This window comes from Terrapene carolina, unplaced genomic scaffold (assembly GCF_002925995.2).
Source record: "Terrapene carolina triunguis isolate 2854851 unplaced genomic scaffold, T_m_triunguis-2.0 Scaffold26200, whole genome shotgun sequence".
NCBI lineage: Eukaryota > Metazoa > Chordata > Testudines > Emydidae > Terrapene > Terrapene triunguis.
Genome location: NW_020690551.1, coordinates 1 through 14,788, shown reverse-complemented (window position 1 = coordinate 14,788; position 14,788 = coordinate 1). Strand labels below are relative to the sequence as shown.

Here is a 14,788-nt window from a genome sequence, read left to right as displayed (position 1 = left end):
GGGCAGGCGGTGGACTCCATTTTGGGGAGAGGAGTGAGATTGCTGCTGTGGAGCTCTGTCCATACCAGGCGCTGCTGCTGAGAGCTCACAGGGGCTTTGATCGAGCAGGGAGCTTCAGAGGCGGTTGGTGGTTTCCCTGGAGAATATGGCTGTGCCTGGAGCTGACTGAGACGGGCCTGCAGTGAAGGACTGTGAGTAACCCCACCCTTGTCTGGGAAAGTACTTGCAAGGGAAGGGGCACAGCGGAGAGACAGGCTTTGTATACACTGGCAATTGAGCGACAAAATTTTTGTTGTTCACAAGTGCTTAAATACTTCCCGCCCCCCCCCAAAAAACCCTAACAACTTGTGAACAGCGTGTTGTGGGTAGGAGCGCTCTCCCATTGTCAACATGAACCCCACTCCTAGGGGGTGGAAGTATTTTGTGTGGCAAAAGTTCTGACAAACAGCATTTACACTGCCCGACTTGGCCGTGTGGCTGAAAGCTGTGTAGTGTAGTCTGAGTTTTTGTCTATACTGTCACTTGGCAAATCTTTTGTTGTTCAGGGTTATTTAAAAAACACACACACACAGCAAAAGTTTTACCAACAAAAAATGCTGGACACGATGGAAGTTTTTTGTCTGCAGGAAAGCTGTCTCCTGCCGACAAACAGCAGCTACACTGCGCTCCTTTTAGCGGCCTTAAAGCCTCCTAGTGTACCCACTGACTGAGTTTGAGTCAAGGCAGAGTGATCTTCTGGTCGAGCCCCCGGGACCCAGAGCTGCGGATGTTTGGTGGAGCCAACTCCAGTCGCAGAGGGGTTGTGCAGCTTGTGCCTGGCCTGGACTGACACGCAGAACCTGCACAGTGGGGTCTCCAGCTGCAGATCTTCCATTGCGCCCACGCAAGTGTCTAGGACTCTGCAATCCAGAGCAGTGCACGCTGCAGGGTCGGGTAAATGGGAGCAGTGTACATGCCAGTTAGACAAGTTTCATTTATTACTGTATCCTATGTTTGTTAATTGATTTTATTCAAATGCCCCTTGTGGATTTAAATTGGTAGTGACATTTAATCTTAATCTGTTATACCCTGTTTCTTTAAATTGTTAAATTAACGTTTGTAACTCTAATATAAATGTATTGGATGTATATTATTTATAATTGGTATTTTTTAGTTACACCCATGCCATAGATTATTATTATTTTGGAATAGGTTTATTCCTGGAGGTTCCCAAGGCACACCAGTAGTGAGTGTGTATAGGGGCCAGACAGGTGGAGGCCAATTTTAAATTCCTTTAGGAGTAAAGGGACTGCAGTCCATGGGTGGATAGAGGATTCCCCACATCCAACATCACCACTGGGATTTAATGTCAACAACATCAGGCACCCAGGCACATAGAGAGTGTTTCCTGTCCCCAAGTAACCCAGGGAGGAAAGGGCAGGGGGAGGTTTACATTTGTATTAGAAGTGGACCTGATTAGAACAAGAACACCAGAACTTTGGCAAAGTTTCAATCCCAGTCAAACTAACATTGCAACTCTGGCCTATTTCTAATTCACATCAGACACTGTTTTGAAACTTTTAAAAATAATTTCTAAGTATGATGGTTTAAGCTAAGTATTATCTTAATGGAATTATCTTTCCTTCTTCTGTTTTGGCATAACTCTGCCAATATTGTTGGCCTATGCCGTTTTTGAGGGAATGGAATGAGGGATTTTATGATCTGCTCTGTTTTCTTTAGAAAATGCTTGTATCTCTTCAGTGTCCTGACTTGCTTGATTCTGTTTATAACTATGGGAAAATAGCTGTTTAAAGTCTAACCTGTATAAATGTAGGTTTTCAATATATTCATTATTTTATTTACCCTCCCCTATCTCCTTTATTGTCTCCTTTCCAGAACTGAAGGACCCCTGGGCCAGCAGCTAACAGGCTCACAGCAGAGCAGCCATCAGGTAGAAGGCAGGCGGCTGCAGTAGGCTGCACAGGAAGGGCGGTGGCAAGGTCAGACGGACGTTTGCAAAGTGAAAGTGACTTCGCTGTTTCTCGTAGGTGCAATGGCCGCCAGGAACCGTGTAAAAGATCTCCAAGCAGTTGCTAACTGTTCCCTTTGCCAGGATTATTTTAAAGATCCGGTGATTCTGAAGTGTGGGCACAACTTCTGCCGATCCTGTATCACTCGGTACTGCGAGTCTGTGGACTTCATGAACATCTCCCCCTGCTCCTATACCTGCCCCCTGTGCAGAGAAGCCTTCCGGGAAGGAGAATTCCAGCCTAACCTGCAGCTGAGGAATATAGCAGATATAATGAAAAAAATCCCAGAGCCAGGAGGGAGGAGAGCATGCAAAGAACATGGGAAGCTTCTGAAACTTTTCTGTGAAGTGGATCAAACCCCCATCTGTCTGGTCTGCAGAGAGTCCCCCACTCACAAAGAACACCCCGTGGCTCCTGCTGATGAGGTTGCCCTCGATTACAAGGTAATAATTAGTAATTATTGCATTGCAAATGTCTCCCAGCCAGGGCGCTCGATAACCATTCAGAACAGAGCCGTCTGAGAAATATAAAACCAGCAATGTAATAAAACTAGCTTCCTACAATCACAAGATAAAATCCCCTCTGTTTTTCTATGCCAGAGGAATGTTGAGACATGTTTTTAAGACCTGCTCTACCTAGAGTTAAATCAGTAAAAACACTCGGTTGGTTGGGGGGTTTGATTTATTTCTTTTAAAACAAAATAGTTATACCAGCAAAACCCCTAGTGTGGATACAGGCTGTACTGATACAAATGTGCCTTATTCCAGGAATGCTTGTTTCCCTTTCCATGCAGGAATAAGCTATGCATTCTTCTACTACGGGTATAACTACGTCCATGCTAGCAGGGGTGTATGGTTTTAATTGTACCAGGATACTTAAAGCATAGTATGATTTGTGTGCCCTAGAGCAAGGTCATCCCCCATGTAGGGAAAAATCCACTGGGGAAGAGAGAAAATTATGGCCACTCCTAACCCTGTTTTCCCTCCTCAGCCCCAAGCAATACCTGCTTTCTCCCTCTCTATAATAAAAACCCAAACCACATTAAACACCTTTTACAGCAGGGAGTCTTGTAACTGATGTAAATTTTAATTAAGCACTATGGTTGCAAGGATCAAGCAGCTCGGCTTCACTTTGTGTAGAGGGCGGGGGGGTAAAGAAGAATTAAAGATGCTACATGCCCACAGTTTCTGTGTATCATTGAGTTAGATCTGTTTGGACTGTGTTCCAGTGAATCATCTCACTGACTGTCCCCTAAATTCTCAGGCAATCCCAGTGCATAGGGGGGTGGTTAGGAATTGGTTATGCTTAGGGTAAGGGTGAGCAGGGCTGTCACTAGCTATTCTGGGGCCTGACACAGCCCCCCCACAGGGGGGGGGGGAAGGCCTCTGTGGGGGGGCCCAGGCCTTTTGGGGGTGTGGGGCCCCAGGCCTCCGCAGGGGGACTGCCCTATGCAGCAAGCCCTACACAGCTGCATACTTTGCGTATGGGTAAGGATGGCCCTGAGGGTGAGGCTTCTTTCTCAGGCCCATCCAGAAATGTCAAGGCTGCTGTAATACCAAAATGTGCCCTGCATGACAGTGTGGTTTGCAGACTGCTCAGAAAATTCATAGTGAGCATGTGCAGAATGTGTCCACATGTGCACTGGGGGGAATGTGAAGCGTCAGTCAAGCCCCTGCCCTAAGCTTGGTTTGTCTGTGAGGCCTAGATTCACAGAAGTACTCAGGTGCCTAAACCCCAGTTGGAGCCTCCACTGCAATTCACAAAACTCCGGCTGAGCCCTGTAGGTGCCCAAGTTCACTCGGCCTCTACGTTTTTCAATAAATAGTTCCCTCAGCACCTGTGTTTCTACCTCTGGCCATTCATAATACTGCCTCACTCTAGGCATCCAGGTGCGTATCATCCACCTAAGCCCCAGAGCAACTCACTATCCCAAGAAAGGTCAGTGTTGGGCCACTTAACTTGCATGAGGCCCAATCTGGTAGGTGGCCTCTGAGCATGCCCACCCAGTCAGGCCCCTCAGGCGAGTTCATGCAGAGGTGGATACGTCTCATAACTTTAAGGGGTTAGGGTACTCACCTGGGATATGGGAGACCACCAGTTCCTCCCTTCCACCTGATGGAAAGAAGGGATTTGAACAGGGATCTGCCACCTCTCTATGGGAAATTCTGATGTAGGGCTCCCTCCATCTTTCCTGTCAAAGCTGTTCCACTGGGGATAAATACTTAGAGTCATTTGGGCCAAAGAGAGAGATCACAAGCATGAGTAACTGTATAGCCAGATGGTTAGAGCATGCACCTATTTTATTATGTATTTAATATTCTTGAAAATATAAATGGGGGGGGAGGGGTGGAACCTCCCAAAGCATCAAAACTAAACCAGTTTTTCTTTCGTTAGGCCCAGATTCAGAGCTGTTTGGACATTTTGAAGAATGAGAGAGAAAATATTCTGTCATTTAAACTGAGTGGGGAAAATGAAAGCCAGGAACTGCTGGTAGGTGCGGTTATTATTCAGCAGCAAATGTGCACAGGGACATTATCAATACTCTGCTTTGTCTGAGTATCATAAGAAGAATTGTTCCATTCCATGAAAGACTGACTTATTTATCCTCATTGTAAAGCAGGGGTGGGCAAACTTTTTGGCCTGAGGGCCACATCTGGGTATGGAAATTGTATGGTGGGCCATGAATGCTCACAAAATTAGGGGTTAGGGTGCAGGAGGGGAAGAGGGCTCTGGCTGGGGGTGCGGGCTCTGGGGTGGGCCAGAAATGAGGCGTTCAGGGTGTGGGAGGGGGCTCCGGGCTGGGGCTTGGGGTGCAGTGGGGGGGGAGAGCTCCAGCTGGGAGTATGGGCTCTGGGGTGGAGATGAGGGGTTGGGGTGCTCTGGGCTGGGACCAAGGGGTTTGGAGGGCAGCAAAGGGATGCGGGCTGGGGCAGGAGGTTGAGGCACAGGACGGGGTCAGGGGTGCAGGCTCCAGGCGGCACTTATCTCAAGCACCTCCCGGAAGCAGCAGCATGCCACCCCTCCAGCTCCTATGCAGAGGCACGGCCAGGTGCCTCAACATGCTGCCCCGTCCTCGGGCGTCGCCCCTGCAGCTCCCATTGGCCGTGGTTCCCAGCCAAAGGGAGCTGCAGGGGCGATGCCCGAGGACGGGGGCAGCATGCAAAGCCCCCTGGCTGCCCCTACGCGTAGGAGCTGGAGGGGTGACAGATACGCTGCTGCTTCCAGGAGCCGTGTGGAGCCACAGCACGCGTGCAGCGGGGCAAGCCCCCGGCTGGAGTGTTGAAACAGGGCAAGCCCTGGACCCTGCTCCCCAGTAGGAGCTTGAGGGCCAGATTAAAACATCTGAAGGGCCGGATGCAGCCCCCGGGCCGTAGTTTACCCACCCCTGTTATAAAGAAAAGCTGTGGCTTAATTAAGAGTAAGCAGGAAAATAGAGCATTAAAGAAAGTTTTAATAATCCAAATATTTCCATTGATGATGTGATTAATTTGTTTAGTTAACAGTAGTTTCTCCTTTAGTTTAGAGCTGGTTGACATTTTTCAACCATAAAAATGTCATGCAGAAAAATGGGGTTTAGTAGAAAAATCCCTCCCTGCCCCCTGTGGGAAAATGTCATTTGCAAAAAAAATTGCAGTTTTTTGGCAGGAAATTTCCAAATAAACAAAAACATTTATTTTCATTTCAAACAGAAATTTTCAAAAATTCGAATGTTTGTTTTTTATCCCTTTGTTTTCTCCTTTACTCCTTTTTGCAACTGAGTAGAATATAATGAATGATTTCTAGGGCTTTTTCTCCTAGTTTCTTTTTTTGGGGGTCACTTTTTCTAAAATGGGAGAAGTTTTGAAGAGTTAGAGAGAGAAGAGAATAAAAGGAAAAAAGGGTGTGTGTGTAAATGGACATTTAGAAAAAATGGACTTTTTAAAAATAGCAACAAATTTGAAATTCCAATTTTACGTAGAGACTTCCGGTTTGGCCAATGTATATGGCAGAGGGGCATTGCTGGCACATGATGGCATATACGTGATATATAGCATATATGTGCCAGCAATGCCCCTCTGCCATATACATTGGCCAAACCGGACAGACTCTACATAAAAGAATAAATGGACATAATCTGACATCAGGAATCATAACCTTCAAAAACCAGTGGGAGAACACTTCAATCTCTCTAACCACTCAGTGACAGACTTGAAGGTGGCAATTTTGCAACAACAAAAACTTCAAAAACAGACTCCAAAGAGAGACTGCTGAACTTGAATTAATATGCAAATTAGATACAATTAACTTAGGTTTGAACAGAGACTGGGAATGGTTGGGTCATTACACTAATTGAATCCATTTCCTCATGTTAAAATATGTTAAAATATCCTCACACCTTCTACGGGTCATCTCTATTATCACTTCAAAGTTTTTTTTCCCTCTCTCCTGCTGATGATAGCTCATCTCAATTGATTGGCCTCTTACAGTTGGTATGGCTACTCCCACATCTTCATGTTCTCTGTATGTATTGTGACAAAGTTCCTCCTCTATCTTGGTGGGTCCTGCACTTATTGGCGGATTTTCTTGCCTCGGAGATTCACCATGTGGGTTGGGGAACAGCCCAGAGACCTTCCCCTCTGGAAGAACCCACAGTCCAGGTCAATTGGGAGGTTTGGGGGGAACCCGGGCCAGTCCTCTACTCCGGGTTCCAGCCCAGGGCCCTGTGGACTGCAGCTGTCTATAGTGCCTCCTGTAACAGCTGCATGACAGCTACAACTCCCTGGGCTACTTCCTCATGGCCTCCTCCAAACACCTTCCTTATTCTCACCACAGGACCTTCCTCCTGGTGTCTGATAACGCTTGTGCTCCTCAGTCCTCCAGCAGCACACCCTCTCACTCCCAGCTCCTCACACTCACACCACAAACTGAAGTGAGCTCCTTTTAAAACCCAGGTGCCCTGATTAGCCTGCCTTAATTGATTCTAGCAGCTTCTTCTTAATTGGCTCCAGGTGTCCTAATTAGCCTGCCTGCCTTAACTGGTTCTAGCAGGTTCCTGATTACTCTAGTGCAGCCCCTGCTCTGGTCACTCAGGGAACAGAAAACTACTTATCCAGTGACCAGTATATTTGCCCTCTACCAGACTCCTGCACCCCACTGGTCTGGGTCTGTCACAGTATAAATATCTTCTTTCTGTGTGTTCCATTCTATGCATCCAATGAAGTGGGTTTTAGCCCACGAAAGCTTATGCTCTAATAAATTTGTTAGTCTCTAAGGTGCCACAAGTACTCCTGTTCTTTTTGCGGATACAGACTAACACGGCTGCTACTCTGAAACCAATTTTTTTTGCAAATTCCTCCCATTTTTTGGATTGAATTTCAACAGACATAACTACAACAGGACAGTGAGGGCAGCTGCTCTAAAAATCTGCTGCCCCAGAGAAGGCTGGACACTTAAGGCCTAATCAAACCCTACTGAAGTCATTGGTAAGACTCCTATTGATTGTGGTGAGCTTTGGAACAGCCCCTAGTGATATCGCTGCTAGACGTTGCCATGAAGATGATTTGGGTTTTAAATATGCTGTAAGTTTCTTGCTCCTAGCGTATCAGGAGCTAGAGGGCTCCAGAAAGAGCATGAATTGGTGGGCTTCTGTCCAGTTCATATGCACACGTTTCTAAGTGCCCTGCAAACTCAGATTTGCACATGCAAATAGATGTCTTGCCAGCAACCGAATTTATGTTCAGAATCCCTGTGTGAATTAAAATTGGAGATTTATGATGGGACAAAATGTATGTATCCTAAACTGTGCATTCAACACTCATCAGAGCAATTGTTGGTGCTCTAATTTTAAAGCCTGTTTTAGAAACATAGCCCTATACATCTAGGTGTATTTTGTGGAGAGAATCTGTTCCCCAATTCAAGTCTAGTGCTTCTTAGTTTGGGTTCTGCCGTTTGCTCCCCAGAAATAATCCTTGCCTGTCCAGTTCTGAATTCCACACCTGCTGTCCTTCCTGTTGTTGGAATAATCTGGTTTTCTAGAAGCCACTGGTAACAGAATATTCTAATAATAGAAGATAAATTCATTTTCTAAACACCAGTTAGAACTGTTGAAAATCTCTTCAAAAATCCTCTGTCTGAGCATAGAGTTTTGAATTCTACGGGGTTGCAATGACATGCTCCCATGTGCATACATAAGGCTTTATAAAATGTCCCATAACTCACTCTGTCACTCTGTCCTTGACCTGTTCTTTCCCTGTTTGTGTTTCTTCATTTCAGAAACAGCTGGAAACTGAGAAGCAGAAGATTGTGTCTGAATTTCAGCAACTGCGCCAGTTTCTGGAAGAACAAGAGCGACTCCTGCTGGCCCAGCTGGAAGAGCTGAATAAGGAAGTTGAAAAGAGGAGGGCTGAGTATGTTGCCAAACTATCTGAGGAAATATCTTCTTTCAGTTCCCTGATCAGTGAGATGGAGCAGAAGTGCCAGCAGCCAGCAAGTGAATTCCTGCAGGTGAGACAGTGTTAGAAACACCCTGGGACCTTTCACAGGGAAAGAAAGTCTCCTAACCCTTCACTTTTGGAGTGTAGGAGTGAATGGTCAGAACATACAGTATTGCTAAAATATACATTATTTTTCCTTAAGGCCCTGATTCAATACCCATTAAAGTCAATGGAAAGATACTTCTTGCTACCATGGCCATTAGATCGAGCTCTAAATGAAAAAAAAACCTTTTGAATTCTAGTTGAAGACTCCTCCAAAAATGGCAAACTCTGTTCTCCCTGTCTCATAATGCAAGAGCAAAGGGACATTCAATAAAATTAGAAAGTGACAAATTCAAAACTGATCCAAAGAACACTTTCCCACACATCACGTAGATAGACTTATTGACACAGGATGTCGTCAAGACCAAGCATTAAGCAAAACTCCAAGTGATTGGACTTCATAACTTGGGACATACTTGTTATCGATATAAATTAATGATACAAATTGTGTACATGACATTAAACCTCGTGCTTCATTGCTTCAGCCAGTCTCTGACTGTTACAGAGCAGGATGAGATGGGGGCAGATTATCTTACACCTTCCCCTGAAGCATCTGGCACTGTCCACCTTTGGAGACAGAATACTGAACAGAGGGATCTAAAGTCTGATCCAGTCTGGCATTTCCTGTGTTCCAACCCCTAACTCCAAAAGATGAAAAATGGAACCTGTCATTAATTATGGAAATCGCTAAGATTGAAGCTGAGTTTCCATTTTAAGCATGATTTTTGCCATTTTTCCTACATACTACAAAAGAGGGAAAATATTAGCCTCAGAATTGATGTATGAGGTCTGATGAGGCTGTGGTGATTTTATTTTGTCTGCCAGAACTGAAGTTAGTTAGGGAAGCTGTTCGTTACTTATGGTACCCTGAAAGTGTAAGTAGTTGTTAGAATTCCAAAAGCTTTCTAATGATTTCATTTTCAAAAAGTGCCTCTAACTAGCAAAAAAAAGACAAGAAATAAAACGTAGCATCCTGGACTTCTCTAGCTGATATCTAGGGTTAAATTCTCTGTTGCAGCCAGTATCTGCTGTGGGCAGCGTTCTTCACTTCTCAGTTCTCCTGCATTGAACCTGGGGTGTAGGATAGTGAATGTCCCTCTGTTACTCTGTACTGCACACCCATTGTTCTCACCCAGCCCCAACTTCCTGTGGCTGTCAAGAGTTTGTGGGAGAGTGGGAAGCGAGTTTACAGCATGGGGGCAGCACAGCATGGGGGCATCCCTCCCTCTGGACCCATTCGAGTCCTCAGAAGAGAATCGTCTCCAAACCTGCAAGTGTTCGGAAGATCCTTGTTCAAGACATCGCAAGACTGAGCCCACTGATTCCATGTGCCAGTTGGTTATCCAAATGTCATTACACGAAGAGCTAGTGTGCCTCCTTATACAAACTTCCTAGGCCCAGATCCTGCAGTCAGAGCACTTTTCCAAAAGAGCAAAGGCAACACATTGAATGTTTTTGTTTGTAATAAATAAATAACAAAGTATGAAAACTAAGTGAGTCCCCTCCAGAGCAGGAGGGATCCTTAGTATGTGATAAATGGGACTGAATTTCCTTTTATCTTTCTCCTCTAGGACATCAAAGGCACCTTAAGCAGGTATGTGGCTTCTTCTCCTCTCCCTCTACAATGCAGGGAAGGGATTTTGGACAAGAGACCTGGCTCCCCATGGTCCAGCAGTGCAGAGTGTGGGGCTGGTTCCCAATCTCCCTCTGTTAAATCTAATCTTGGGGCTGTTGTCATTTTGACTAGACTCCAGAATAGAGCAGCCTGAGAAAAGAGTTATTTACCTACAGACAGGGTTGTTTATAGTGTAGCTGGTGGAATGGAGACCTCAGGAGACTGGGGATAGAGAATGGGTCTCTCCTTTCTAAGTCATTGACTCCAAACTCCACCTAGGTTGGTAGGGATGGAAAGTCAGGGCCATCTGATGACTATTCAATGAGCTGTTTATTAATTGTTGTTATGCAGTAAGCTCTATCAGTGGGCTTGGCGTGGCAACGGATATGATGGAAGAGACATTCTCTGCTCTAAGGAGTTTATAATGTGCTATTAGTAGTAGTACTATGGTAGTGCCTAGAGGCTCAAGGCAAAGTCAGGGCCGAATATACTGGGCACTGCACAGACACACAGAAAGAGACAGTCCCTGCCCCAAGGAGTTTACAGTCTAAATAGACACAAGAGACAAAAGTGGGGAAGGGAGGATTAAAATCAATTTAAGATGAAATTTGATAAAGACAAGTGCAGCACAGTACTTTGCACTTAGAAAGGAAAAATCAAATGTACAAATACAAAACGGGGGAATAACTGGCTAGGCAGCAGTACTGCAGAAAAAGATCTGGAGGTTAAAGTGGATCACAAATTGAAGGAGTTGGCAGTGTGATGCTCTTGTGAAAAAGGCAAATGTCGTTTTGGGATGTTGTCACGGGGTGCTCTACTCCCTACAGGTGGTGCCTCCTCCTGGTTGTTCTGTGGATTAGCTCTCTTCCAGGTTCAAAGGCTACCCTTGCGGTCTCTCACCCCATTGTCCTCTCCCTCATTCTGCAGCCCCATCTCTTGGTCCAGGAGCTGTAGCTTCCTCTTCGTGACTCAGCCATCTGAGGATATAGTCTCTTACTGGACTTGCTGGCCAGACAATGTCACTTCATCAGTGGGCAGTAGAGGAACCACGCCCAATACTTTGGGTTCCACACCATGGACCTTACCACATGCAGCCAAAGTCTGTTCAATCTCCAACTTTGCTGCTCTCCCTGGTCTGCTTCCTGCTCACCTCCTATAGGCTTTCTTCTCCACCCTTCTCTCTTCTGAGTATGCCCTTCCCTCAGGGCCAGGCTCCCAGTGTCCTCTTCTTTCCCTGGATTTCCCTCCTCCTCTCTCTAATGGACAGAGGGTGGCCGCAGACTTTCTCACTGCAGCCATTTCTGTTGCCAGCTTCCTGGCTTTGTACTAGCCCAGCCCAGCCCCCGCTTGCTCAGTTGAGCTTCATATTCCAATCAGAGGTTGCTTCTCTGGCCTAAACCACTCATGTGTGGCCTGTCTCACTAATCTCCTCTTTCTCAGCTTCCTTCACTCTTTCCCAAAGGGGGTCAGTAATTGAACCCAGGTCTCTTTAGGACCCCACTGCTTTAGCCACAAGACCATCCTTCCTCTCACAATAGTTCACAAACTGTGGTCTGTGGCCCACTGGTGGTCCACAGTGCACTTGCCAGTGGGTGCAGAGCGCTGGCTGATCATTTGGTGCTCGTTTTGTTCTTTATTTCCAGCTGCTTCTGTCATTCAAAGTATCTAAGTACACACTAACTAAGTTCCTAATATGACTTTATCCATCTAAGCAATTGTTATAGGTGCCATAGGAATGGTATGTGATCACAGATGGAACAGGAAGTGGTCCACAAGATTGTGAATGGGAGAGGAGATGTCTGCCAGACAATCTCTCTGTTGAGTTGTGGTCTGGTCTATGAAAGTTTGAGACCCCCTGTGCTAGTAGACTGACCATTGTATGTATCCAAAGAGCTAAATAAGAACATAAATTATCTTTGAAATGGGTTAGTGGGTCTCACTCCAGGTCCTGGTACAATGGGTATCTACATCACCACAAGGATTGTCACTAATTATCTCCCTTAAATGGTGTACAGGATATAAGTCAGGTGATCCTGCTTACCCACACTCACAATACAAGAACAAGGGGATGTTCAGTGAAACTGAAAGGCAACTAGTGTAAAGCTGAGAAAAGGAAATACTTTATTGTTACACAATTCATTATTAAGCTGTGGAACTCATTGTCACATGGTATTACTGAATGTCATAGATTCATAAAATTGAAGGCCAGAAAGGACCATAAGATCATCACATTTGACCTCCTGTGTATCATAGGCCCTTAAAATTTCACCCAGTTATTCCTAATAACTTGTGTTGACTAAAGCACCTCACAGAAAGCCATTTAGTCTGGATTTGAAGACATCAAGGGATGAAGAATCCACCACTTCCCTTGGGAGTTTCTTCCAATGGCTAATCGCCCTCACTATTAGAAATGTCTGCCTTATTTCCAATTTGAATTTGTCTGGCTTCAGTTTCCAACCATGGGTGGTTCTTATGCCTTTGTCTGCTAGATTGAAGAATCCTTTAGTACCCAGTGTATTCTCCTCTTGAAGATATGTATACACCATACTCAAATGTCACTGTTCTCTTAGTGTAAGTCATTCTTTACCAACCCTCACATCATTTTCTGTAGTTCTTCTCTGCACCCTCTTCAGTTTTTCAACGTCCTTTTTCAACTCAACACCAGAACTAGATGCAGTTTTCCAATATCGGTCTCACCAAAATGAAAGAGAAGCTTGTAGTGTCACAGCTGGTATTGGACCTATTCCTGGGGCAATAGAGAATTTAATCCCCCAGGGTCTGCTGAGCTACAACCATTCACTAGAATAAAATACATTTTAGTAAAAAACAAATACGAACTAACTCCACCATGAGTAACACTGGGTTGTTCTTCAGATGTGAGAGGGAGAAGTTTCGGAAGCCAGTGGCCTTTTCTTCTGAACTGAAAAGGAGAATCAGGGAATCTTCTCAAAAAAATGCAGCTCTGGAGACCATAGTGAAGAAATTCAAAGGTAATACAAATTTCCCCAGGTGACTGTTTAACCTATATTACACTGATAGGCGTCAGAGGTGGGAAAATCTCTCAGGGAAAATGATTTTTAGCCTATCCCCAAGCTGGGCAGTTGATTGAGACAGTCAACTAATCATTTAGAGCATATGAATTCCCTTAGGTCTCAATACAACATGTACACACTGGATTAGGGTCTGGGGTTTTCTTTTCTTACCAGCAATAAACATTAACCGTAGCCTGAGCTCCAGAATTCACTGTTTTTCAAGTTTGTCTGTTTGGGTTTTTCCCCTCCTAGTCCCTCTCTGTCACCCTTAGTCCCTCTCTTGTTTTAGAGAGTCTCATCTTTTATCCTTCTGTGCTGGAGATACTGGGTATGTCTACACTATAATATAAGCCCAGGGTTCAAATTCAGGCTCAAGCTTAACCCCTGTCCATCTCCACGCAAATCAGACTAACCTGGCTCAGATCCAGGGTCATGGGATGGAGGGTCCAAGCCTGAGTCAAGCCAGGACCCAGGGTTCAAGACTTATTTCTTTGCAATGTAGGTGAAGCCCCACTGGACTCATGCTCTGGGAGTTGACCAAAAGTATCCCACAATCCCACAGGCCAACTTTCTTTGTCCTCTGGACAGTCAGATTTGGTGGACAGTCAAGTTTTTTTCCACACTTAACCATGAACAGAGGGCTGGAGCGGCCATATTTTGGCAGGGCACTAGGAAGTCTGGAATATGGGTGGTTGGAGTTGGGGCCCACGTAATGCAGTGGGCTGGATCCCCTGGTTGGGACCCAGGATTCAAGAATTCCTATGTGGGTCCCAGTGTAGACGCTCAAGCCCTAGGTTAACAAACCCAGGGTCTGTTAACCCGAGTTCTGCTCACCCTGAGCTTACATTGCAGTGTAGACATACTACTCCTGGGGAAATTATGCACCTCTGTGGATGCGCAGAATTCATCTGTCTCGTATAATTTTTTTATTTTCCTGCATAAAATACATTTTGCCTAAGAAGTGTTGCAGTTCTGCCTTTTGCCCACCAGAGGACGCTATGGCGCTAGAACAGCCAGCATGTAGCCAGCTGTTCTGGCACCACAGCGCCCTCTGGTGAGCAAAAGGTGGAACAGCAGCTCTTAGGCAAAATGTATTTTATGCAGGAAAATAAAAAAATCTATGCCCAGTTCTGTAGAATTCCCCCAGGAGTAAGACCTTCATCACAGCTCCCTGCCCATGTAGCCAGGTTAGGACAGAATGGGGAAAACACGGCTGCTGGGGGAGGGTCACAGACGGGTTCAGAATGGCTAGTGGGGGGGAACAGACTGGGGCATGGGCTCAGGAGCTAGTGGGGTGACAGCGTTGAGCCTGGGGACAGGGGGGCTGCAAAGACCCATGGGGATGCGGGGTGTGGGGACAGGGGCAGATGTGCCTGACTGAAGGGAGAGGCTTGGGGTCAGCCAGGGTCTGCATGGGGGAGGCTTCCCAACTCCCTAACAATCTTCCCCCCCCCACAAGAAAAACCTCCGACCCACACCCCAAACTCTCCAGGTTCGCTCCTTCCCTCTCCCTCAGCTCCTCCCTTATCCCGGACTCCCCCAAGCCTTTGCACTGCTTCTGACAAGTCCAGAAAATACAGTTCTGTATTGTAATTTAAATGAATTGCACAAAATTCT

At 45.8% G+C, this 14,788-nt stretch overlaps 1 protein-coding gene across 1 annotated transcript; it reads left to right on the top strand.

Annotated features, from left to right (window-relative positions):
* Window positions 1-2,027: 2,027 nt before the first annotated feature.
* LOC113408889 (tripartite motif-containing protein 10-like) lies at window positions 2,028-13,129 on the top strand (the record flags this gene model as incomplete). Its single annotated transcript, XM_026662340.1, has 5 exons — window positions 2,028-2,452; window positions 4,404-4,499; window positions 8,262-8,492; window positions 10,096-10,118; window positions 13,014-13,129. Coding segments are annotated over 5 exons (891 nt in total), but the record flags the coding sequence as incomplete, so codon positions are not given.
* Between the last annotated feature and the right edge of the window lie 1,659 nt (window positions 13,130-14,788).